The sequence below is a fragment of the Gracilinanus agilis genome, chromosome 4 (genome assembly GCF_016433145.1).
Source record: "Gracilinanus agilis isolate LMUSP501 chromosome 4, AgileGrace, whole genome shotgun sequence".
NCBI lineage: Eukaryota > Metazoa > Chordata > Mammalia > Didelphimorphia > Didelphidae > Gracilinanus > Gracilinanus agilis.
This window is the reverse complement of record NC_058133.1, coordinates 61,530,136-61,554,007: the sequence shown is the minus strand read 5'-3', so window position 1 is coordinate 61,554,007 and position 23,872 is coordinate 61,530,136. Positions and strand designations below refer to the sequence as shown.

The 23,872-nt window shown below is 35.3% G+C and overlaps 1 protein-coding gene across 9 annotated transcripts in view; it reads right to left on the bottom strand.

Annotated features, from left to right (window-relative positions):
* Positions 1–23,872, bottom strand: part of DCAF6 (DDB1 and CUL4 associated factor 6) — a 158,033-nt gene that overhangs the window by 71,772 nt on the left and 62,389 nt on the right. For 3 of the 9 annotated variants that reach the window (XM_044673605.1, XM_044673608.1, XM_044673601.1), the window contains 5 exons: positions 23,352–23,445; positions 20,752–20,871; positions 18,453–18,713; positions 9,468–9,638; positions 789–848 (listed from right to left, as the gene is read on the bottom strand). In XM_044673605.1, the coding sequence (XP_044529540.1) occupies positions 789–848; positions 9,468–9,638; positions 18,453–18,713; positions 20,752–20,871; positions 23,352–23,445 (706 nt within the window). The remainder of the gene's footprint in view (positions 1–788; positions 849–9,467; positions 9,639–18,452; positions 18,714–20,751; positions 20,872–23,351; positions 23,446–23,872) is intronic. The other 6 variants (XM_044673606.1, XM_044673609.1, XM_044673607.1 and 3 more) reach the window with 4 other exon arrangements.

Below are 23,872 nucleotides of genomic sequence, written 5' to 3'. Positions count from 1 at the left end.
TATCTTCAGTCTTTAAATATGTGCTTATTACATCTACATATAAAGTGTAAACCCCTATTCCTTTTCCATTTCCTCCTGGATTCAAGTTGTACACACATCCCAGAGGCTGACAGAAGCTTGCATCCTGAATTACTGGGGCTATTGTTGGGGGGTGGGAGTGGGAGATGAGTCCTCTAGATCTGTGATTTCACCAGTTTAGGGATTTCCTAATAATGGAAAGTGTCTCCACTGGTTCAGACTAGCAACATGTGTATAGCTCATGGCCTGGGACAATGGGTTAAATGATTTGTCCCTGGCCACCTGGTGAGGATACATTGGAAATAAGGCCCACTCTTTATCCACTAATATCACACACCCTCTTCTAAAAAGAGTGTTACTTCAAAGATCATCCAAGCTGTTATTTACAGGGAACTACAATTACAATATATAAAAGGGGTCCTGGGCAGAACTCCAAATTCTCCCTATCAAAATGTTTTAAACTGCCTCAAAAGACAAAGAAAAAAACTGACTGCTTTAGTTTTCATCTCTTCCTCTCAGGTTATGAGAAGATCTCTGAAAATTGGCAACCAGGGGCAGGGGAACAAATGGTTTTTACCCTCCCTCTGGAGAATATCATTTGTGGAGGGAAGAAATGCTCTTGTGTCCAAGCCTATTTAATATTGTCTGGCTCTAGGAAAACAGGCTGAGGCCATTAGTTGTTACAAGATGTTATGAAAACAGAAAGAGCTTAGTTTTATGCATTGCAATGAAACTATGGATGGGCATGGCGCATCTCCAGTTGCACGCACCCTGTGGCTCATCAAGGGACATGGATCCGAGCTGTTTGTTAACCACAGAAGAAGGAGAATCTGAAACAAAAATGAGATTTCAACTTAAAAATAAGCAGCAGAAAACTGCACAGCAATGTCATGATCATCTACAAGCTTAAAAACAAATGCATAAAGGCAGGGGAAGAGAGGTAAGCGCTGTGGGTATGTTTCCCAAGCAGTGAGTAAGCAGAGCCATGTGGCAAGATACATTATTCCAGGCAAGCATTTAGTAACCTTGAATGAGAATTGAGACTGAGAACATAGAAAACTCTTCTTCCATTTTCATGCATATACTTTCCTCCACATTTCTTTAGGATATGAAAGAGGTGCTGCACAGATAAATCTATAAATGGAAGCTCACAAAACATCGCAGTACATACACTAAACCAGGTTTTCTTTCATCTATTTCTTAAATCTTTGAAGGAACTATTCAAAAGGCTGAAGTGTTCATTGCTTTTTGCTGGGATCTTGTCTTGTCAACTTTGAAATGAACAAATTTGTCAAAAGCACCAAAATCAAATATTTTAGAAAAAAAAAGTATCTACAGGAGAAATATTTAAGAAAGCAAATAATACCACAGAACCATAATGTATCTTCAAAAAAATAGTTTTATTCCATGTAAAGAAGGGGCAGTGGGGAGACAGCATAATGTAGATGAGACACTAGTCTAAGAATTAGAAGTCTAGAGTCTCATCTTGGCTCTGCCGTGAACTAAGTGCATGATTTCAGGCAAATCACTTAACTTGCCTAGAGGTCAGTCTCCTTAATTTAAAAAATAGCAGATTTCCTCTGTAACATTTCTGTGGTTCTTTCCAGCTTATTATTCTATAATATGAAAATTACGATAGAACTGGACCACTGGTCTTTGCCAAAAAATCCAGAAATTAATCCCCCCATCCCCCATGAGAGGTACCTACTACTTTGTGGCCTTTTAAATTTCTACAGAGAGCGTACTGATTTCTCTTATAATAGTGCCGTAGAGGACGCTGAGGGAAGGGAGGAGCCATTCTTTCCCTCAATGTGCTCAGGGTGGCATTCTGATGTCCAATGGAACAATGTGGCTGGGGTGGGGGTGGGGGCAGGACCCCACTATCACAGTGCTAAAAGAAACTTATGATTTCTAAGATGATATACTTTAGTTCTTAGAAAACATGAATCTACAATAAAACAAATAAAAACATTGCACCTTTGGTACGATCAGCAATCTCTGCTCACAATAGGAAATATTTCTTCATTTATCATATAGTAAGGTGCATCAAGTCAGGACTGTTCTCACTTAGGTTAACTGCCCAGAGAAGTTCACCAACATATCCTAGATTCAAGTCAATCTCTAATCAATTACTTTTATGAATACCAATTTGACATTTTTATAATTATATTACAGTCTGATTTTCTTTTGTTTCCATTTGAACATTGCATTTCTTTGCCTCTTTTATATAGCTCCTGTGAATCAGGTCATGTTTTTTTCCCCCCTATTTAAAATTTGTTGTCTTCTAATTTTATCAGTATTTTTCTTGTTCTAGTTTGTGGTAGACAGCAACTGGTCACTGAGTAACATTCTCTCTTCAATTATCTATATTTATCTCCTTTTAAAATTAGCCAGACCTAGTTTTAACACATGGGACTAAATGATTAATTCAACTAATTTCTCAATCTATCAATTTTTATTTTTATGACTGGTTCAGACACTTTTACACTATTTTTACAGTATCATTTTTAAAGAAAGGATTATAGGTTGGTCCTTAGAGATGAGAAGTATAATGATAATCCTTTTTAAATTAAACAAAAACAATGAAATATGGCTAATAAACAATTACTGGAAAATCTTGTGAGAAAGTTCATAGGGCATAATGTAATCATCATTAAACTCTTGCTCAACCACTAGCATTTATTATGAGGCAATTTCAAAATAATTATATAGTAGTAAAAATAAGAACTACTTAAGAATTTTTAAATTCATTTATGATTATTTTCCTCAAAAATATTAAAAGTCTAAATCTTATAGGAAGCTAATTTTTTTTGTCTAGTGTTTGCCCAAATCCCTGTAATGTTTAAAAATGAAACCAAATCAAAATATTTTTTAAAAATCTGCTATCATCTTTACAAAAGTAATTATTTTTCTATGCAAGAGATATTATAGGGCCTTAAGAAAGTTAATGTGCCAGTTTAAAGAATTCTGAAGTGGTTATATGCTATTTCTATTAAAAAAACAATCTATAGTCTTGAATCTTAACCTTTAAGACAAATCCTTCCTGGATCATTACTAGAAATCTATTTTTAATCTGAGGTAACAAGAGTGAGGCCAACTGCTCTTTCAGGGAGGGCAATATGACACCAAAAACATTTTGAATGACATTTAAAATATCACCATGCTAAATTCAAATATGGTAGTGGACTACACATTCATAAATTCAGTGCCTATGCTGTCATCCTTATATTTTACAGTGGATTTCCAAAATATTTCCAGCTTCTAAGATGACTTTCAATAAAGTAGCTGAAATCTAAAAATAATGTCATTATCTTCTTTCCTAAGAGGTAATGGCAGAAAAAGATGAAAATATTGCAATATTTTTCTATGGGCCAATCTATCGCAGGACATAATATCTCCTTTGGCTTTCATCCTAGGATTATAAATCCCCATATATATTTGGAGTAGGTCTGTAAGTCAATCACGTAGGGTACAGAAAAATAATCTTATGTGAAATATTAGTTATTTTTCCATGCTAATAGCATAATTTCACATTACCTTTTTAATGAATTATCTTTTAGGAGACAGAACAAAAGTAATTTAACTTAAACTTTAGTCTAAAGATCAACTATTCTAAAAGGCATTCAACTGAGTCAACTGGTAAAGAAACACTTCAAAACAAAACAAAAAATTGTCTAGTACACTAGTGACTAGGCTAAGAGTGCTAAATTCTAAGAGTATATATATCAATAACTTGTCACTCGATCCTAAACAAACTACTTAACATTCTGGCATCAAAGTTTCCATCTCTGTGAGACTAAAATAGTCCTTGCTGTATTGAATCCTGGAAGAAAAACAGATGATTTATCTGCATAATTATATGACAAAACATGTATAGGACATGCTTTATTGCTGAAACACTCATTTCATCTACAATCATGTAATAAACTTATTATAACTAAAGCAGTTTATTAGAAGTACAGAAATGATCTGACAGGGGCAGCTGGGTGGCTCAGTGGATTGAGAGCCAGGCCTAGAGATGGGAGGTCCTGGATTCAAATCTGATCTCAGACACTTCCCAGATGTGTGACCCTGGGCAAGTCACTTAACCCCTATTGCCTAGCCCTTACCACTCTTGATTCTAAGACAGAAGGCAAGGGTTTAATTTTAAAAATAATAATAAAGATCTGACAACATCAAATTTGAACTACTACATATTTATGTTTTAATAAATTTTGTTCTTTTAGTAAGAAATATACACAAAGGAAATGCTTTCACTTAGTCTTATTAAATAAAAGGCTGGTCATGAAACCCTCATGTGAAATGGACTGTGCATGATGGACATGGGGCTGTACCCAAGGAGAACCTGGTATAGTAAAGTAGAACTGTCAAATATGTGGACTACCATACTCACTAGTAAAGCCTAGCCCTAGACCAAAATTAAAATGGAATGAATGTAACAAATTAAAAAGTAACAGAAATATTTAGCAAAACAAGTAATAATACAATAAAACATAGATAGTGTTACATTTTAAAACTAAACTAATATATGGCCAGCAGAGATCTTTATGAATGGATTGGTGGCCCTGGTTTCTATTTGAATTTGATACCGCTGCAATAAAGAACCTGTCTATACAGAATCACAGAAGTGCCATTTCTCCAATAGGGCTCAGTTTGGAAAAATTTTTCAAAAGTCACTCATGTTTAGATGGGGGCATTTTTTAAAGAGTGACAAACTGTTCCACATTAATGGACAAATCAGAACTGGCCCAGTCCCTTTTCAGCTGGCTCTATGCTTCACTGGGGGTCTGTGACAGTGATTGCACCAATACTACCAGACTCCATAGGGTGGTGTCACTCTGAGCAAGAGCCAGAAATCCACAACTTTATAGGACCTAAAAAAAACAGAAGAAAAGAATTGGGCCCAAAATCAACCCAAATGCTGAATGTCTTCTGCCTATTGTTGCTTTTAGCACTTATCACACAACCCTGCTCATTACACTTGCTCTTTAGATCCATTGAATTTGACCAAGTTTACACATCCTGGATGCAGGACACTGTTAGGTAACCAATGACAGGTCCCAGAAATGTAATATAATGATCCATGTCTACATACTACTCTAACAACCCATTAACTAATACATCCTTTTAGCATTAATTTGAAACACAAAACAACAAGCTTGAAGGCCTAAGATTCTAATTTTATAGATGAGAAAATTTAAGTACGGAGTATGTAAAACACTTGACCTAATCTCTTCAAGATATAGGGCCAGGAATAGCAATCACTTGGTTTACATTCCCAGACAATGATCACAAGACCAATCTGCCTTTGTAACAATTAGAAAATTCTGAAAGATTATTGTTGGTTCTTATGTATCACCCTAAAAGCCTAGAAGAAAAGGGGGTTGTATCTGAATTTCAATAAAATATCTTAGATCATGCATTTTGACTCTACCATCCCAGCTTCTTGGCAATCATCTCTGATATTTGCAAGTTTAATCTTTGTGGATGATAAGAACTTTTCTGAAGAGCTCTAAAAGCTATTTTAAACACAATTCATATTATTTAGAAGATGTATCTGAAACTGTGGACTCTGGTCATCAGTGACTCGTTAAGTTTGCGACTGCTCCAAATTAATTACCTAAAGAGATGTTACCTTGGAGAATCATTTGATTATATGACACCCCTTCTGGACAAATGAGACACATCTCCTTCATGCCTCATGTAGCTGCACTGAATTTTCAATCATAATTATCACAGAGGCTTAGTGGCTGTGAGTTAGACAACACTGGTCTACAGCACTCAGAGGTTAGGTAACTTGCTCAAGGTCACACAGCCAGCATATACCAGGTGAGACTCGAACCCCAGTTTTCCTGGCTTGTAGGCCAGATCTCTGTCTACTATGTCCATGCTGCATAAGGATGGAAAAGATGAATTAGAACAGATTTAGTATGACATTAAGGCCATTAGAGCACAGTGGAGTGGTCTCAGAGGAGAGCTTGATTTGGTCACAAAGAATGTACTGCAGACCTACATAACCTAATTCTTAACATGATATTTTATATTACTTGAGGGTTGAAACCATGTGCTACTGACTCTGTAATTCCTTCCATACCTAGTATACATAGTACTTTGCCTCCTACAATCACTTTATGAGTGAAATGAACTAGCAAACTGGCAGCCATTTATTTAATCCTCATTTTCTTTTGGAGAGGCTGCCATAAAAGCACCCAGAAGTTAACTATCAATAGAAGAAAAAACAAACTGTATTCAAAATTCTGGTGAAATTTAAACCGGGAAACTAGATATGAAAAACTTCTATGCCACCAAATGCTCTTCAAATGCCCATTACACTACAAATACAGCCACATACATGAATATACACATTTACTTACTTAGGCAATGTTTTACATTCAACTTTGCTTTTAACAACTGGTTTGTCCTGTTAAATTTCACCATTTTCTTTCTAAATACAGGAGCATTTTAAAATTGACTTTTTGTCAAGCTTCATGACAATAACAGCTTTTTATTTATATAATTTATATTTTTATATAATTTATGTATATATGTAATTTATATAATTTAATGTTTACAAAGTTTTACAAATATTTTCTTATTTCATCCCCACAACAACCCTGTGAGGTAGGTGTTATTATTATCGCCATTTTGCAGATGAGGACACTGAGCTGAGGAAGGTGAAGTAGCCTGCCTACAGTTAGTTACACAACTAGTAACTGTCTGAGGCAGGATCTGAACTCAGATCTTCCTATCTCTAAGTTATGCCACCAACTGCTCATGAATAAATGATTTGTCTTCATTTTTTTGTTTGAACTGTTTACAAAGCTAAAAATTTTGGAGAAATGTTTACAATCCAAGGTTGTGAAATTTTAATACTGTTATAATTTAATATATTATCAGTCTAAAAAGAAATATTGTTTTCTTTCCTATTAGAAATTTTAAAGGAGAAACAAGATTTCCACAAATAATTAAACTCTAATAATGTATTTAGAGAACACCAATGTACCCTTTGGTAATAAGAATAAACCAAAAATATATTATATAGATTAAATAGCAACATGGTACCCTTCCTCCACAACATAATTTCTATATATTATTATTACTTTGATAGTTTGGATTATTTCATAGGAATGATGCCCCATTCACAAGTACAGATGACTCTGGTTGTCAGAGGTGATATCAGCAAAGCATAGTTCTGACAAGTCCTCCCAAGCTGGAAAAGATTCAAGCAGAGACTCAGTAATGGGGGTCAAGTTTTGTTATTAGGCCAACATGGTAAATGTGGAACAGGGTAGCTACCAGATGCCAAATTTTCCTTTTGGACATAGCAACTCAAGCCTGTCTACTGAGAGACACAGAAGGATCTGCATGAACAGAGGGAATAAAACATTAATGACATTACAAATCTTAGAAATAGTGAAAATATTTCTCTTGTTGCAGAAATCACTAAAACACATTTAGGAAGAGGTGGTGTAAATGAGGAGTAACACAATCAAAATTGTTTGGGGCCCTCTTCACAATGCAATAATATGCAAATAAATTTAAAGTAATTCCATCAAAGTTTTTGGAGCAATTAATGTCTATTTTCATCATTGCTTATCTATTAACCAAAGCCTTATAAATAATTTGTGTTAGAAACCAAATATGCTCTCATTTCTAAAAGAAAAGTGAAATTACAGTAACTATTGTTTTATCAGATGACACTGAGCTGCCAAGTTATTTTGTGGTTTTGTCACAGAGGGCAAAAGTGTTCTCATGCCCTTAAGCCTTCTCTATGCTATTAAAATCCCCAAAGAAAAAATATCATGAAATTACATTAAAAATCAGGATTTTATAGGTAGTAAAATGAGAACATGACTAAAGGCTAAATACATATTTGTTCTATGTATCGGAAACTTGCTACCTCCATAAAAGACCTTGAATTGAAACTTGATTATACAGAAAACAACAATTTCTGTAAAAACTATTTATAATAAAATGTTACAGATATTAACTCAAACTACAAATCCAATATTCTATGTGATGGTCAATCATTTCTATAAGCATTTTAATCCAGCACAATGTAGTTCATATAAGAATATGCATTAACTAATATAGCAGCCTTTTTGTTAGAGGCATTTTCTGCACACTGAGTTCCTTCTGATGTATGAGTACTTTTAAGAGGTACATTTACTGAACAATCATCACTCTCTCAGCCCCCTAGTGGATGTTTCTCAAGTTCTCTTTTTACTCTTTACACTCTCTCTCTCGGAGATCCCATGCCACAGTTTTACTTATGACTAGAAGATCTATGTATCCAGCCCCAATTTCTTCCCAAAGCTCAAATACTACATTTCCAGCTGCTAAGTAGGTTTGTCTACCTGGATGTTCCACTAATATTATGAACTGTCACATATGCGAAACCGAACTTACCTTCCTCTTATAGCCTATATCTCCTCCTAATTTTCCTATTCATAAATTTATTCAAAACCTTAGAGACATTTTCACTCTCCTTTATCCTCCATATCTAATCAGTTACTAAGTCTTATGGATTCTACCTCCTAAATATCCTGTATATTTGTCTCCTTTTCATTCCACACACAATAGCCCAGAATGACCTTTCATTATCACCATTATAATTTTATTTCTTCTTTCTTTAACCTACTTTCTACATAATTTCCAGGGTAATTTTCCTAATGATCAAAGATGATCATATCACACCTCTGTTCCAAAGACCTTCAATGGCTCCCCATTCTCCAGGTTCTCCATAATCTGGCTCTAATCTATTTTTCCATGCCTCACTATATACTCCTATCTCCTTCATTTACCCTATCTTTCAACCACAATAGATCCCGTTTCCAAGTTTTGCCTTGCATTCTCTCATTTTTGTTTTACAAAGGCTGTATATACCTTGTGCTTAGAATGAACTATATCACCACTATTTGTTCAAATCCATTTCTTCCTTGAAGAACCATCTCAAAGGTTACCTCCAGCATGAAGTCTTTGCTGATTCTCTCAGATGAGCAAGGCCTCACCCTCTTCAAATATATTCCTTTATTATCTTCTTGTATCATATTTATTTATATACTTCATTTATTAAGAGATCTCCCCTCCTTGAGAAGAGGAGTTGGGTTTTTTTTTCACCTTTGCATCCCTAGTACCTGCGATACAATGCATGGCACGTAACAGGCACCTGAAAAAAACCCCTGAATTTGTATAGACTGAACCCCCACCCCCCACCCCATTTTAAAAATACAAGACGTTTTGTATACATCCAGGGGATACTGTTGCAATGGACTGTCTCATCATGTGATGATTAATACCACCACATGCAAGGAAGGGATAAGCAGCAATGGTGCATTAGCTCTATCTTGTGTCAGGGAAATGTATATAGAAGCATTTCAGCAAACAGCAGCAACATCAACAACCAGCTCTACCAGCTAAGCTGCTGAAGAATACTTGGTATTGACAACCTGAAGGATGAGGGTCCTGTGAGGAACCCTCGGGGGAAGACTGATCAGAAGTGGAAGGCTGTCGTTGTGCGGCCTCAGCTAGCTCTTGTTGTTTCTGCTGCTCAGCCTTCTTAAGCCTCAGTTGTTGTAGACCCTTACGAAGAAGAGCTAACTCAGGCCCCCTCAAAAATTCTGACACAGACAGGAAAAAAAGGGTGTAAAAGAACAAGGAAATAAAATATATATCACAGCATCTAAAAACATCAAAAAAGATAAGCACATACCTATTAGAAGAAAGAACAAGTAGCTTATTAAACACAAAAATATGGATTCCTTTTGATGAGATTATGACAGTACCCCCTTCACAGGCTTTATCCTTTATGTGAAAAATGTATTCTCATAAATTATTATTTTACCTCATGTAAACAAACTCCAATTACTTTACTGACTTGTAGACAATATTCACATCTAATCTGCCAAAACAGTTTTTATTCATCCTGTAGAGATCTTAAATAGAATAAAGATATTCTGACCTTCTATTTTGGTGTTTCTTTAGGAACTTGCCAAAAAGGAAATTTATCAGCTTATTCCATTCCCAGCATGGAATCTCATTGTAACTTTAATCTAGATAAAGAATTTTCCTTCAAATACTTGCTGACACATTTCATGCTCAATAATAATTGTTTTTCCCTTTTGGGTATGTGAAACCTTTTTATATGAAACACAGTAAATAAAAATGTGCCTTATAAAAGTATCATTATGTGGTCACAAACATCCTACACATAAAAGAAGGTAATCCATGTAAGCAAAAATAGCATAGAATTGTTTAGACTAAAAAGCAAATTTGTAACAATTCAAAGAAGACTGTCAACAAATATATTTGCAAATTACCCTGCTTGTCTGGGACTCCAGCCCCCTCTCCCAAAGGCATAAATATCTGTGGGCCTGTAACAACGAATTACTCAAATGGAGGGCCCCCAAATGAATGCTGGTAATCTGCAGGTTTGGAAAATTAAGAGTTGTCTATAATATGCTTATACATTTATGGTTTTCATTAGTTTTAAAAGGTTGCATTAAGAAAATGTTATCCTCAGGGTTTTTTACATTTTTTTACCTTCTAGGTTGAAAACATGAGTCCTCAACAGTGAAGGTATGAGCAAAACTAACTAAAAGACTATTAGAACAAGGACTTGTTAATTTCTAGCTTATACTCAGTAAGAAAGTGAAATAAAACTAAGAAAACAAACATATACACATTTATAAATGTATTTATGCAAATAAAAAACACGTTTATAAAAAAAAAAAAACATGTTCTATTTAGCTGATGGACAGTATGAAGTTCAGAAGGTCATTTAAGATTAGTTAAAACTTGATAGTGCGTCAACACTTGCAAGGTGTCTATAGTTATGCCAGTGTAAATGAGTACCCTACCTCTGTGTTGAGTAACGTGAAAATGTGGCAGGAAACTCACTCTTTAAATTCCCAATTACCTTCCCTTGCAAATATCTAAGGGAATCTCATTCAGGGATTGGCAGGAGGAATAAAGGCAACCTGAGCACAACACCCTCGAATACAACCCAAATTCAGGCCCCTTTCAACTTCTGCACAGACTAATCAAATGTTCTTCTAGCTGACCTCCTTTTCTCCCCCCCTTCCAACTCTCCTGATAGCTTCTTAATGTCCAGCTCTAATCTCATTGTAACCCCTGCTCCCTCAAAAATTTCTAGTGGCTTCTTTCAAATAAAGATCAGATTCCCTGGCTTAATATTAAATTCTTCTATGTTGTGCTTCTTCTTATTCTCTTATTCTTATTCTCAATTCAATTCATTCAATAAACATTTATTAAATGCTAAGAGTTCAGTGAAATGTGGTATACAAAATATAGTCCTTAACCCGATGAAGAGCTTATAGTCTAGTAAAGGGATGACATACACAAAATAACTACACAATATAATAAGAAGTACATAGGAAAAAGTTAAAATGCTTTAAGGGGCTGGAGAGGGGAAGTCATTACCAACTTTGGATGGGGGTCAGGGAAGGAAGGGCTCAGGCAGTTGTTGTTTGGTTCTCATTTTAAAGTACAAATATGCAATTGCCAAACAAATGGGGGTGATATTCTAGGAATAAGGGACAGCATAAGTAAAGTGGTCACCTGTCTCTGTGTGTAGCAAAAACACAAAGAAAGGAAGGAGATAGCCATCATTTCACACTGTCTAGGGCAGGTGAAGAGTGCACAGTTAGGGGAGTAGTATGAGATAAGGCTGGAACAATAATGTGGGGCCTGACTGGGGTGGAGGTGGAGTCAATGAGTTTGAGAGACATATCACAAAGGTGGAACTGATAAGACCCTATAATTTTTTTTTTTTTAAATTTTAAACCCTTAACTTCTGTGTATTGACTTATAGGTGGAAGAGTGGTAAGGGTAGGCAATGGGGATCAAGTGACTTGTCCAGGGTCACACAGCTGGGAAGTGTCTGAGGCCGGATTTGAACCTAGGACCTCCCGTCTCTAGGCCTGGCTCTCAATCCACTGAGCTACCCAGCTGCCCCCCTATAATTTTTTGAATACCAGATGCAACCCAATTTGCACCCCCCAAACATACTCTTCATTTTCCCTGAGGTGCTTTACTCATGTCATTTCCTAGACCTGAAGGGCCCTCTGTCCGCATCTCTGCCATTTGCCATCATCCCCATCGTTCAAGGCCCAGCTCAAATGCTACCCATTCAGAGAGCCTTCTCAAGTCACTCTGATCAGAGGTGATCCCCTCTGTCCTCTAGCAATCCTTGTGGTTCCTCAATGACTGCAGAATTTAATTTGGTTTGCCCCCTTCCTCTCTAAGCTACTGCCTGATGCTCTCATCACTGATTTATGAATATTAACAGTGATGACCCTTCTGGTACCTAGGCCTCTTCATCTTCCTACATCCTCATGTCTCCCTCCTAGCTAATCAGTCACATATGGGTTAGACATTATCTCTGGATACTGCTCTACTTCCAATATTCCAACCCCAAATCCTCTTCTTTGATCACAATCTCCTGCCTTTCTGCCTCATTCCTCCTAAGCCTGCCTGTTCTTCACCCTCCTCACTGTGAACTCCAACTATCCCTGCCCATTCGGGCAGTCAATGTCTTAGGATTTATTTCTCAGTTGAGCTTTATGCCAGCCAATTTAATGATGCACTTTCCTCTTCCCTGTCAGTCTGGAGTCCCCATTTCTTGACCCTCTGTCTTCTTGATTCTTGGTAGAGGTTTGGGCAGAGCAGTGGCCTATAACTGTTGCCTCTATTTCTTTACTGAATATTATTCAGCCCATCATAATCTAACTTCATGGCCACTATTCTACAGAAACATCCCCAGGGATCTCTCTCTTGTTCTATATAAAGGTCTTACTTAGTCTGAATCTTTCCCTTCATTTGATTTAGTGGACCACTTGATCTACTCCTCCAAACTGGTTTTCAAGAAAGAGGCAGTTGTACTGTAGTGGAAAAAGGACTCCACTTAAAGAGTAAAAAACCCTGGGTTTGAATCTCATTTCTTTTTTCTTTTTTCAAACCCTTAACTTCTCTGTATTGGCTCATAGGTGGAAGAGTGGTAAGGGTGGGCAATGGGGGTCAAGTGACTTGCCCAGGGACACACAGTTGGAACGTGACGGGATTTGAATCTAGGACTTCCCATCTCTAGGCCTGACTCTCAATCCACTGAGCTCCCCAGCTCCCCACCCCACCCCCCTTGAATCTCATTTCTAATGGTGTCAAGGTACGATCTAAATGTAAGTTGTTCTGATTACAACTGTCCACAGCTTCCTGGATCTCTTTCTTATTTTTCTGATTAAAATTCTTTTGTTTTTGGCTTCCTTCATTGGTTCCTTACCCTCTCTCTGGTCTCAAAAGCTAGGCATGGCCCCCAGCTCTTTCCTTGATCCTCTCTCTTTTCATGACTTCTATATTCAAAGGTTCCTTCCTTTAGCATCACCATACTGAGTGTTCCCAAAACCATCTATTTGGGTTTTGATTTCACATTTCTGAATATTTAGAAGAGGTCTACACCTGCATTTTCTATTTCTCAAACTCAAAACTGAACCTGTCAGCCTTGTTCCTACTGTCTTTCCTCTAACCACTCTTTTTCTATTGATAAGAGTGCCATATTGTCAGTTAACAAGGCTAACATTAGGGTGACCTTTTTCTTTCAATTAGCATCTCACCAGACACCAATTCCTTTTGCTTCTACCTTGACCCTATTTCTCTTAACTGTCCCCCTTCATCCCACTCATGCCATCCCTCCCCAAATTCAACTCTACCTCACCTCTCATGGATTCCCCACTATAACTGCTTCCCTATGCAAGTTCTCTACTTCCAGTCTTTCCTGTCTCCAACCCATTCACTGCAGTTGCCAGAGTAACCATTAAACCACAGGTTTATTCTAACACTTTTCTGAACAAAAGCTTTCATGGATCTGCACTGATTAAAGGACAAAATAGAATTGCCCAATATTCTAAACCCCCCATAATATAGCTTCAACCTCCCTTCAAGCCTTATTTTATGTTTCTCTATATCACTTACCCCAATTGGACTAGCCAGGAGTGCAACAAAGAAGATGTCTCTTAGGATCAAGGGCTGGAATAAGGATTCAGTCAATCAATGGGAATATAAAAGCTTGGTATACTACAAAATATTATAGAGGTGTGAAAGTGCAATGAATTCTAGGAATCTCAGTCATCCATCCTTCCTTCCTCTCCTGATCTTGCCCATCCACTTCTACCCTCCAGGTATTTGCACAAACTGTCTTCAATACCTGAAGCAGAATAGGTTAACATCTCCTCCTAAAACTGTTCAATGTCTATAAGACCCTGCAGATACTCCTTCTTCCACAAAGCTTTCCCTGATTCTGCCATCTCAAAGTGGCACCTGCTTCTAAGATCTCTCAGCCTGCACAGACTTATCACATTCAAATATGAAATAAAACTATTTATATACATATTTTATACCCTCTGATGTAAGTAGCTTGATGGTAGGGACTATTTCTTTACCATATTCTTTATCTCTAATGTCATACATATAATAAGCATTTAATAAATATTTTTTAAACTGAATTAATAATCTGAAAGACAAAGTTCCTATTTGGGTGGAGGTGGTCTACTTTAATCAAGTCAGTGTTGGTGATTCTGAAGGTCCAAAAATGACTCTGAACTTAAGACAGGAATACCTATAAGTAGGCAAGTTGCCATGCATGGTTATTAAGATATATCAATACTTTTATGAGTATTATTATATAGGAATTAAAACAATCCGGTTTTGAGTGGTTTATATTAATACATGATGTATAACCATTAAATTATTTATTAATACTTAAATGTCATTCATAAAACTAACATATCTGCTTACTGGTTCAGATATAGTCAATCAATCCAGACTTTCTGTATTGTACTTTCCAACCATATTAAGTTATAAAGATTAAACCCAAAAAAAAAAAAAAAAAAAAAAAAAAAAAAGGAGATTCTTCTCTAGTGCAGGAATGAAAATAAGTAAAAAAATGATTTTTTCATTTAAATATTCTGACTGCAGGGGAAAAAACTCTATTTTTTTGTTTCTTTTTTTTTTTTTTAAATTTCTCCCCTTTCAGAAAAAGAAACTTTGTAACACAAAGACAAAAGTATATGACTCGTTTCTTGGATTATTTTCTTGCCATTACATTATATTCTGCATAGTGATGTAAAAGGATATTATCCATTTAGTCATATAACAGGCTTTGAATAAAGTATACTATAATGATTTTTGTTTGTTTTTGCTGGTCCAGAACTGGGATTTCATGCATTTGGGAGACTTCTGCAATGGAAATTCCTTCCATTGATTCAGATCAGCTATCTGTCTGTAACATACAGCTATGGAGTTGCCTAAGGGTATATTATCAGATTAAATGACTTATCCATGATCACATATCTATGGCTTGAAGTCTTACTGACATCAAATCTGATCCTCTAACAACTACATCAAATATACCTCCCTAATGAATTTAAATATTAAGTCATAAACATTTTTACAGAGATTTAATTTTAATTTGCATTGTTTTCAACTCATATATATTCTACTTCTTTTACACAAAGAATATAGCTTTTGTAATCAAAGAAGATAGTTTTCATTAAAGGTTTAAGGGGGAAAATTGCATATAAGATAACTAAATTGATTCAAGATCTTATGATCTATGGTTTTAGACAAGAATGATTTGGATATTTAGATAAGCGGCTATTGAGGAAGAATAAGGGTAATAAATGATAGTAACTAAACATGTAACATTTAAGCAACTTTCTACTACACTGACACATAGGTAACATGACAATTTAAACTCTCTCAAAAGCATTAATTTCCCAGAATTTATACAACCAGTGACAATGTGATTTGAGTAGCCATGGTCCAATTAGGCCCACTGGCTTTAGGTGAAATTTGCTATTAAATGCCCAAACACAAAGGGAAGAACAGAGGAGCTTAGTACACTTATTTTATATATATATATATACATACATATATACACACACATATACTTTAGCCAAATGCCCTAAATCCTAGAGAAGGGAAGAGGGAAGGGAGAGATGAAGTCTTGAAGGAATCCAGGAGCTTTGGAGTAGGACTTACGTTACACTAAGAGATAGATTTTAAGAATTCTTATTGCACTAAAGAAGAACCCTTAATGGCACTGTCTTTTAGGCCCATATCCATCTTGATTCTAATTTGCATTGGCAAGGGTAGGAGATAGTTGAACATCCACCTAAATTCAGAACTTGTATTTGCTTGTCATTTTGATCTCTCCTATCCACAAATCCATCTGAATTTAGATGCAATGTGAATGGAATGGAGAGAGGAGATTAAAAAATATAAGTAAAGGGCTTTCCTGTTGGAGGGGCCTTTGTGTACATACAAGATCTTAAGCTTTCCCAAGTGAATGACAAACAGTTTATATTGTGCTCCTTTATTTCGGGGAAACTTGATAAGCTACAATCTTGGTGTCCTGGAAAAATTATTTTATGGCTATTTTAGATAACCAAAAAGATTTTGCTTTTTTCTAACTTCCTATTTAATTTTATGTTCAAGGAATTGTCCAGTTTTAAAATAATGATTATTTCATTTTGAAGATGGTTATACTTTACTTTAAATGGTAATTCCTAATATGGTAAATATTTCAGGTGAAAAGTGATTTATTAGTATAAATGACAGTATTGTGTTTTAAAACCATACACCTAAAAATAAAAATTCAAAGGCTTTTTAAAATTCCCAGATGCGTTAACAGAAAACCTACTCTTCTCAAGTCATATAGCCTTGTAAAAATGATCTTAGGTTCTTAAAAGCTATTCAAGTTTTGGCAGGCTCTATATCAAGCTAGAAAAGCTTGAATAAAGACCTAATAAGAGAATGTGTCTTAGTCATGTGAGACTCTATCTAGCTAAATTCAGAAAGTCTAATCACCAGATCAACAAGAAATGAATTTTTTGGGGGGGGGCGGGAGAGTGAAGAGCAGAGTAGCACAGCAACTAATGAAGATTATCCTCTAAGGAATAAAGAGAATTGCAACCTCTTGGTGGAAGGAGTGCCCATAGCAATGAAATCAAGGATACTTGAATAATTAATATGAACAATTAAGTAGGGGTACTATTCAATGAATATCTAAATCCCTAAACTGTATAATATCCTTGCTAAATTACCCTGAAAATAGATTATTGAAAATAAGCTAGCTAATATTGTTTCAGAATGTCACTTACTTTAAAAATGACATTTGCCATTAAAATGTTTCATTTAACTGACAAGTTTTAAACAAGTATGAAAATCTACTCTGAAAAATAAACTTTACAGTTTTTTCTTCTTAGAAAACTTTTTATTTTAATGCCTTTTAGTTAAAATGTAATTTTACTGAACTCCACTGAAAAATCTGATTTGAAAGAATGCCTTTGTAATCTACAGACAGATAAAACCTACAGAGTCCTAACAGTTCTACAAATGGTTCTGTCTTCTATTTCCAAGGAAACTGACAGGAAATCACCAAAAATGGGGTACTGACATAATAAAGTTTATTTCAAAACATCCCATTTTTTGTGATCTAGTCATTTTCTATGGAAGCAAGAATAAAAAAGTGGTATCAAGACAGCTGAGCTGTTAAGAATTTTATATGCTTTAACTTGTGCCTGCCAGGTGTAAGAGGGTGGGGGAGGGAAGGGAAAAGCTGATATATAGAGTAAAGTATCTCTAGCAGGGGCTTAGAGAAAAGCTAAATAAACATTTTATTTGCTTTTAAAATGAATAGTTTAAAACACAAATACATGGGGTGTAATGGTACTAACAATAGAAATGTCCTTAGAAAATGCTTTAACACATACTTGTCTATTTGATGGTTTGATTTTATTTTTTGGTAGGGATTTTGGAGAGAAGAAAGGTAAGACAGCTGTGATGCTGAAGATGGCCATAAAGAACTATGGTACTGAGGAGATAATTTGGTACGTCATAATAGAGCCTAGTAGTAGTACACTTGTTTTCTGATATCATGTACTAGTAAAACAAGCATTTATTCCAACACAATTAAGGTGAATAAAGGGTAAAATATTCTTTAAGTAGATTGCATAGACTATTTTCAAGAGAAAATAACATTTTGTTTTAGGATTCTAAAACAAATATCATAAAATTCCTTCAAGAACAAAAATTAGGATTCTAAAAATATATCAAGTTTGATTCCTCATGTGGGGAAATTAGGTTACTTGAATAATTTTTTTTAGAATTTTATTATTAAAAAGTATTTTCCTTCAAGACATTAAAAATATTAAGGAAATAGAAGCATGTATAATGTTTAATTAAGGACTCACAATTTCTATGAAAGCAAATGTACACATACACTCAGGTCCTTCTGGTCAATTACTATAGCAAGAATTGACAAAATTTTTAGCATCTTCTAAGCATGTCCTAGAAAGGAGAAATTCTTATTATTGGAAAACATGATAAGCCATTGCCTATTCAGAATGTATCATTCTCACCAGACTGATGATGTGAATGGTTTCCTGAAGCTTCTAAGGATAATCTCTGTTCAGTGTCTGGAGAAGACAACAAAGATGTTGAACGAGGGCTTTCTGTGGAAGATGAAGTTGAAGGTGCCTGAGCTGACATAGTAGAAGATGAAGATGACTGAATAAACTGCTCTGCAGGAGTGTCCACTTCCATTGAGGTCTCACCCACTTCTAATTCAGCACTTGATGGGCCAGTAGGAACAGCAGGAACATCTGACTGGTTTGTCCCTCCTTCAACAAATATATATGCAGAATTAATTTTAAAATGATCTTTCTGAAAACAAAAACTTTAACATGTCTTCAGGAAACAGAAGGGAAGAAAAGAAAGAGTACCATGGCTTTAAGATGACAAAACTTTCAGCTACTAAGGGCAGTTTAGCAAAATTTACTAATTTAGTGGAAACAAAATCAGCCTAATTGGTTCTCTATGGAGGGGCCAAATGACTGTCTCCTACAAATGAGAGCTAGTTAAATAATGTCCTGGAGCAACTCAATGAACAAAAGTTTTAACAGTTTTAAAAATAAGAGAGAAAGATTGAGAGTCACATAGTCCTACACCAGTGATGGGCAAACTACGGCCTGCGGGCCAAATGCAGGCCCCCTGAAATGTTCTATCTAGCTGCATGACATTATTCCTAATCTGATGAATACAATGAGTAGGATACAATACAATGAAACTTTGAAAGAGTTGCCTTAGAAACAGACTGACAGATGAACATTTCCTTTCCTTTGGCCCCTTCTTTAAAAAGTTTGTCCATCACTGCCCTGCACTATAACCCAATGTCCCTTAGGTGCAATGGCATTTATCTGTCAACCACCAAGCTCAGAAATATAATAACCTGAGGTCACAGAGTCTTGGTCTAGCTCTGGCCCCAGCTAGATATGAGAGTGGAAGCAACTTAGCTGACCTCCCTGAATGTCAGGCTTCTCATCCACAAAATAAAGGTGTTGGATCAAATAATCTCTAAGGTTCCTTCCAGGCCCTTATGATCCCATGACTAAATGATGCCCACTCTTTCCCAGTTCTGATTTGACATTTTGTAGCCAAATAGCCTCAAATAGCATTAATATATGGTCCCAAATTTGCTATAATTGAACAACAAAGTAATCCAGCTATTAAAAAATCAATTAACATTAATAGGTTAAGAACAGGTATAGTCATGTAAAGAATAAAAATTTAAAAAGAAGGCTATTTCATTTGTTTCCTAAGTCTCAATTTGGTGGGAAAGAATTAGAAGGAATTAGGTTCACAGATCATCAGCTGGAACTTCTGAAATTGTAAGATTAAAATTAATATCTAATAACTCCAAGTATTATATTTTATAAGATTTATTAATAATCACTTGAAGTAGAGGAAATGAAAGAACCTGAGTAAAGAGAAGTTTTCTTGAATGCAATAGTGGGAGAAGAGAGCGAGAGGGCCAGGTTACAGAAACCTTATCTCCAAAATGTAAGGATGAAAAGAGGATTATGGGAAATAGCGTCCTGGGGTACAAAATTGTAATTACACAAGGTCATCTAGTCTAAACCTCTGAATTAATCTCATAGGGGTGAAGTGACTTATCCAAAATCACATACGGCATTAAGTGGTAGTAAAATCAGGATTAAAAGCAGGATTCTCCAAGTCCCTTCCAGTGCTCTTTCCAACTTTTCTCATTAACCAAAATGCACATGGAATATGAAGAATAATACTTCCATATATAATTTTGTATTAATTCTAATTCTGCATATCGACTCAATGACTATGATTTAAGTATTCCCATTAAAGCACAGATATGTACAGCTCCTAAACTAATTCATCATCTATGGAATGAAAAATTAACCATCATAAATTTAAATGACTAGCCTATTTAAAAGCAAATGGTATAAAATTGAGCTAAATTTTTTGTATGAGGATTTGAATGATTTGAACTATAATTAATAACTAAAAAAGGAAAACTATTAAATGCTGGAAGATACAAGTGTAAGAAGGAAATCTTAGGTATGGGGAAAGCTTTCAGTTTCCTAATTCTTATAAGAGAACTTGAACTTGGTGAGCTCATATTTTTGTTGTTCTCTGAAGAGAGGAAAAGAACTAGAGAAACCAATAAGCAAAAAGCAGCATTCCTTTAACTCCTCAATTAGAATTTTGGTTCATGCTGTTCCCAATCAGAATTTTGGAATCATGGCCAATATGACACTAATAAAAACAGTTTTACTATTTTACACATTGACAGTTTCTCTTTGGCAATTTTTTTGAAATACATTATTAATATGAAAAAAAATTTACCTCTAGACCGAGATCGTCCTCTTCCTCTGTTGCTTTGAGCAACTTCACTAGCTTCTTCAAACCATCTTGATAACATATCTGACATCCTCTGCATCAATGAGACATTAGGACTTTGCTCTCCTAGAACAATAAATGGCGTTGAAATCTTAGATATGAACTCATTTAATGGAACATGCTTTAAAGACTAACTCGACAGCATCATATTATCATTACTTTGGTTTTGTGGGTATGCTACATAAGAAGCAAACAAAATTTTAAGTTAAAAAAGGAAAGGAAAAACAGGGTATATTTCTTATTGTTAGTATATTATGTAGTAGATGTTTCTTTCTGCTGGGTGGTTTTGTTGTTGTTTTGTTTCTTCTCTTTAAGAAAATTAAATTAGTTTTGGGGTTTGGAATAGTCATGATAAAGAGAATCTATACTCTTAACATCACAGAACACCAAGGTTCTCATCATGCTTTAAAAGGCAGAAGAAATGATGAGAAACTGATATTCCGGATATGATTCTGACAAGTGAAAAGGAAGTGGATTCTAACATAGAAATAAGAGAAATACTTAGAACAAATGACATTATACCATCCTGGAGACTGTGAGAGAAAAAGAGAGAAAAATTTGATTTCGGCTAACATGCCCTGCCAATTTTATGAGATCTTATAAATTCAAAAGCTTCATAGTAAAGATGGGTAAGATCTAATGACGATATTTTGGGGGGATGTTGGCCCAAGTAAGAAGGGAGATATAAGTAAAATTGTAGAGACTTCAATGTTATTTATATTTCTTATGTTATTTATAAAAAAGGGATCTGTTTAAAGAAACTGAAATGGAGGAACAGGTTGCTCAGGGACAGACTCAAACTTAAGACATGTATCAAAGAAGGAAACAAAATCAAATAACTAGGGACAAATGCAAAGAAGTAAGAAATGTATGAAGACTGCTAAAAAGCAGAATAAGAGGGAGCTGGCAAAAAATGGTAAAGCCAACAAAAGGATATTTATTTTTCAGCTACTCAGAGAGGCAAACAAAAGGGTCCAATAAGAGTGATTTTTGGACTGGGAAGAGAACATAAAAAGTTTGGAGAGAGTGCAAAACCAAGATACAGGAGGATTCAGTGAGGTGGCAGCTTCAAGTCACCAATCTGAATGAATACCATCCTAGAGCACTGAAAAAATGGCAGCTACAACTGCTGACCTGTCATCATCAATATCTGAAAGAACCTAAAAAATGGGAAATATACTAGAGGCTGGGAGAATAGTAACTACATTTTCAAAAAATGTTAGAGGGTGGAATCTAACAGCTATAAACTGGCAAGACTGATATTAGTAGAATTCTAGGACATAGTGTTTTTAAGAGAATAGTTTCTGAGTATTCAGAAATGGAAAAAAGTAACTATTAAACACCAACATGATTTCATTGAGCATGGATCATCTCAGGTTAACTTCATTTCCTTTTTTTGACAGGCTTTTGATTAGGGGCCTACAACAAATATAGTAGGCTTATATTATAGCAAAGTATTTGACAAAACCTCCAGTGCTAGACTTGTGGGTATGATGCTAAGGAAGAACTAAGTGACAATACGATTGTGTAGATTCAGATTGGTTGAATAATTGGAACACAAAGCATAATTATTAATGGCTCTTTGTCCACTTGAAAAGAGGTTTCTAGGAGGTCTTATGGATCAGTCCTTGGTTTTATGATAGTTAATATTTTTAACAAGAGCTTGGTAAAAGTGCGGAAAGTCTTATCCTTATTAAATCTGCCTTTGACACAATGTCTGAAGGGTCAGTTAACCTGTCATGTGAAAACCTCTGAGGGCTAGAATGAGGGGTTAAAAGAGTAAATGAAATTTAGTAGAGATAAAGGTTAAATTCTACACTTGGAATCCAAAATAACAACTTCAGAAACATAGAACGGAGTAGGTGTGGTTAGGTATCATTTTTTGTGAAAGAGATCAGGTATTATAGTAGACTGAAAATTCAATTAAGTCAACAGTGTTACGCAGTAGTTAAAAGTTAATGAATGCAACCCTGGTGGCTTAAAAGAAACACTGTCTAGAACAAATTTGTTGACAGTTCTTTTATATTCTGGGTTCTGCTTTCATCTGGCCACACCTGGAAGGAAGTGGGGATGAAGAAAATACTGGAAACCATGCCAGATAAAGACTGGTTGAAAGAACTCGGGATGTTTAACTTTTGGCTTTAAAAACCTATAATTCTTTGCTATTGTTGCTTAATATTACTCAAATGAGATTTTGTAAAAAAAATCATGTTTGGACCAAAAAAAAATCACAAAAGGACACGTTTTAATCTCATTAAATCTTGGAAGGAAAATATTATGAACATACTAAAATGAGAAATAATAGTTGCAAAGACCAATAGCATGTAACAATTGCACACATCTAGCATAATCTCATTTGCTATCCAATTGACAGCTGAGGTACAAGAATTATGAAAAGTAAGGTTTACGAATATAGAAGCAAACCTGATCTGTGTGAAAATTACCTTAAATCTGGCTTACTTTTTCAATGCTATTAAAACAGACAAATTCTCATTTAGTCTTGGTAATCCCAAACTACTGGATATAAAAACTCAAAGCATAATTACCATCTCGCTCTCGCTCACTCTCAGGCCGAGCTCTAGGTCCAGTATCTGACCAGTCACCACGTAGTCTCAAGCGTTTAACGGGAGGCTGTCGTAACTTGGAAGACAAGGATAAGGTCACTGAACAAATTTCAAATCTATATAAAAAGAAAATTACTCATTTGGCCCCAAACCACAAGCTAATTGTAAGAAATAATTATCTATCTTGCTTCCCTTTTAAGCATCAATATGCTAAAGTGATTCATGAATAAACAAATTTAATAACCTCTCATGTTAAAAGACATTGATTAAATATTATAAATGGAAGAAGCACAAAGCTGAAAATCCACAAGAGCACACATAAGTCCAGTGATATCCTGAGTGTATCCTGAGAGGTTTATAACCTAATGCTTCAGTTCTTCAACCGGCTATATTCTATAAGCCTGTTCATCATTGATGTGCATTTGGGCAACGTGTGACCATTAGGCTAGACAAGAATTTCTAATCTCTGGCTCTTGCCGAAAGTACATTCAAGAGCATTTTCA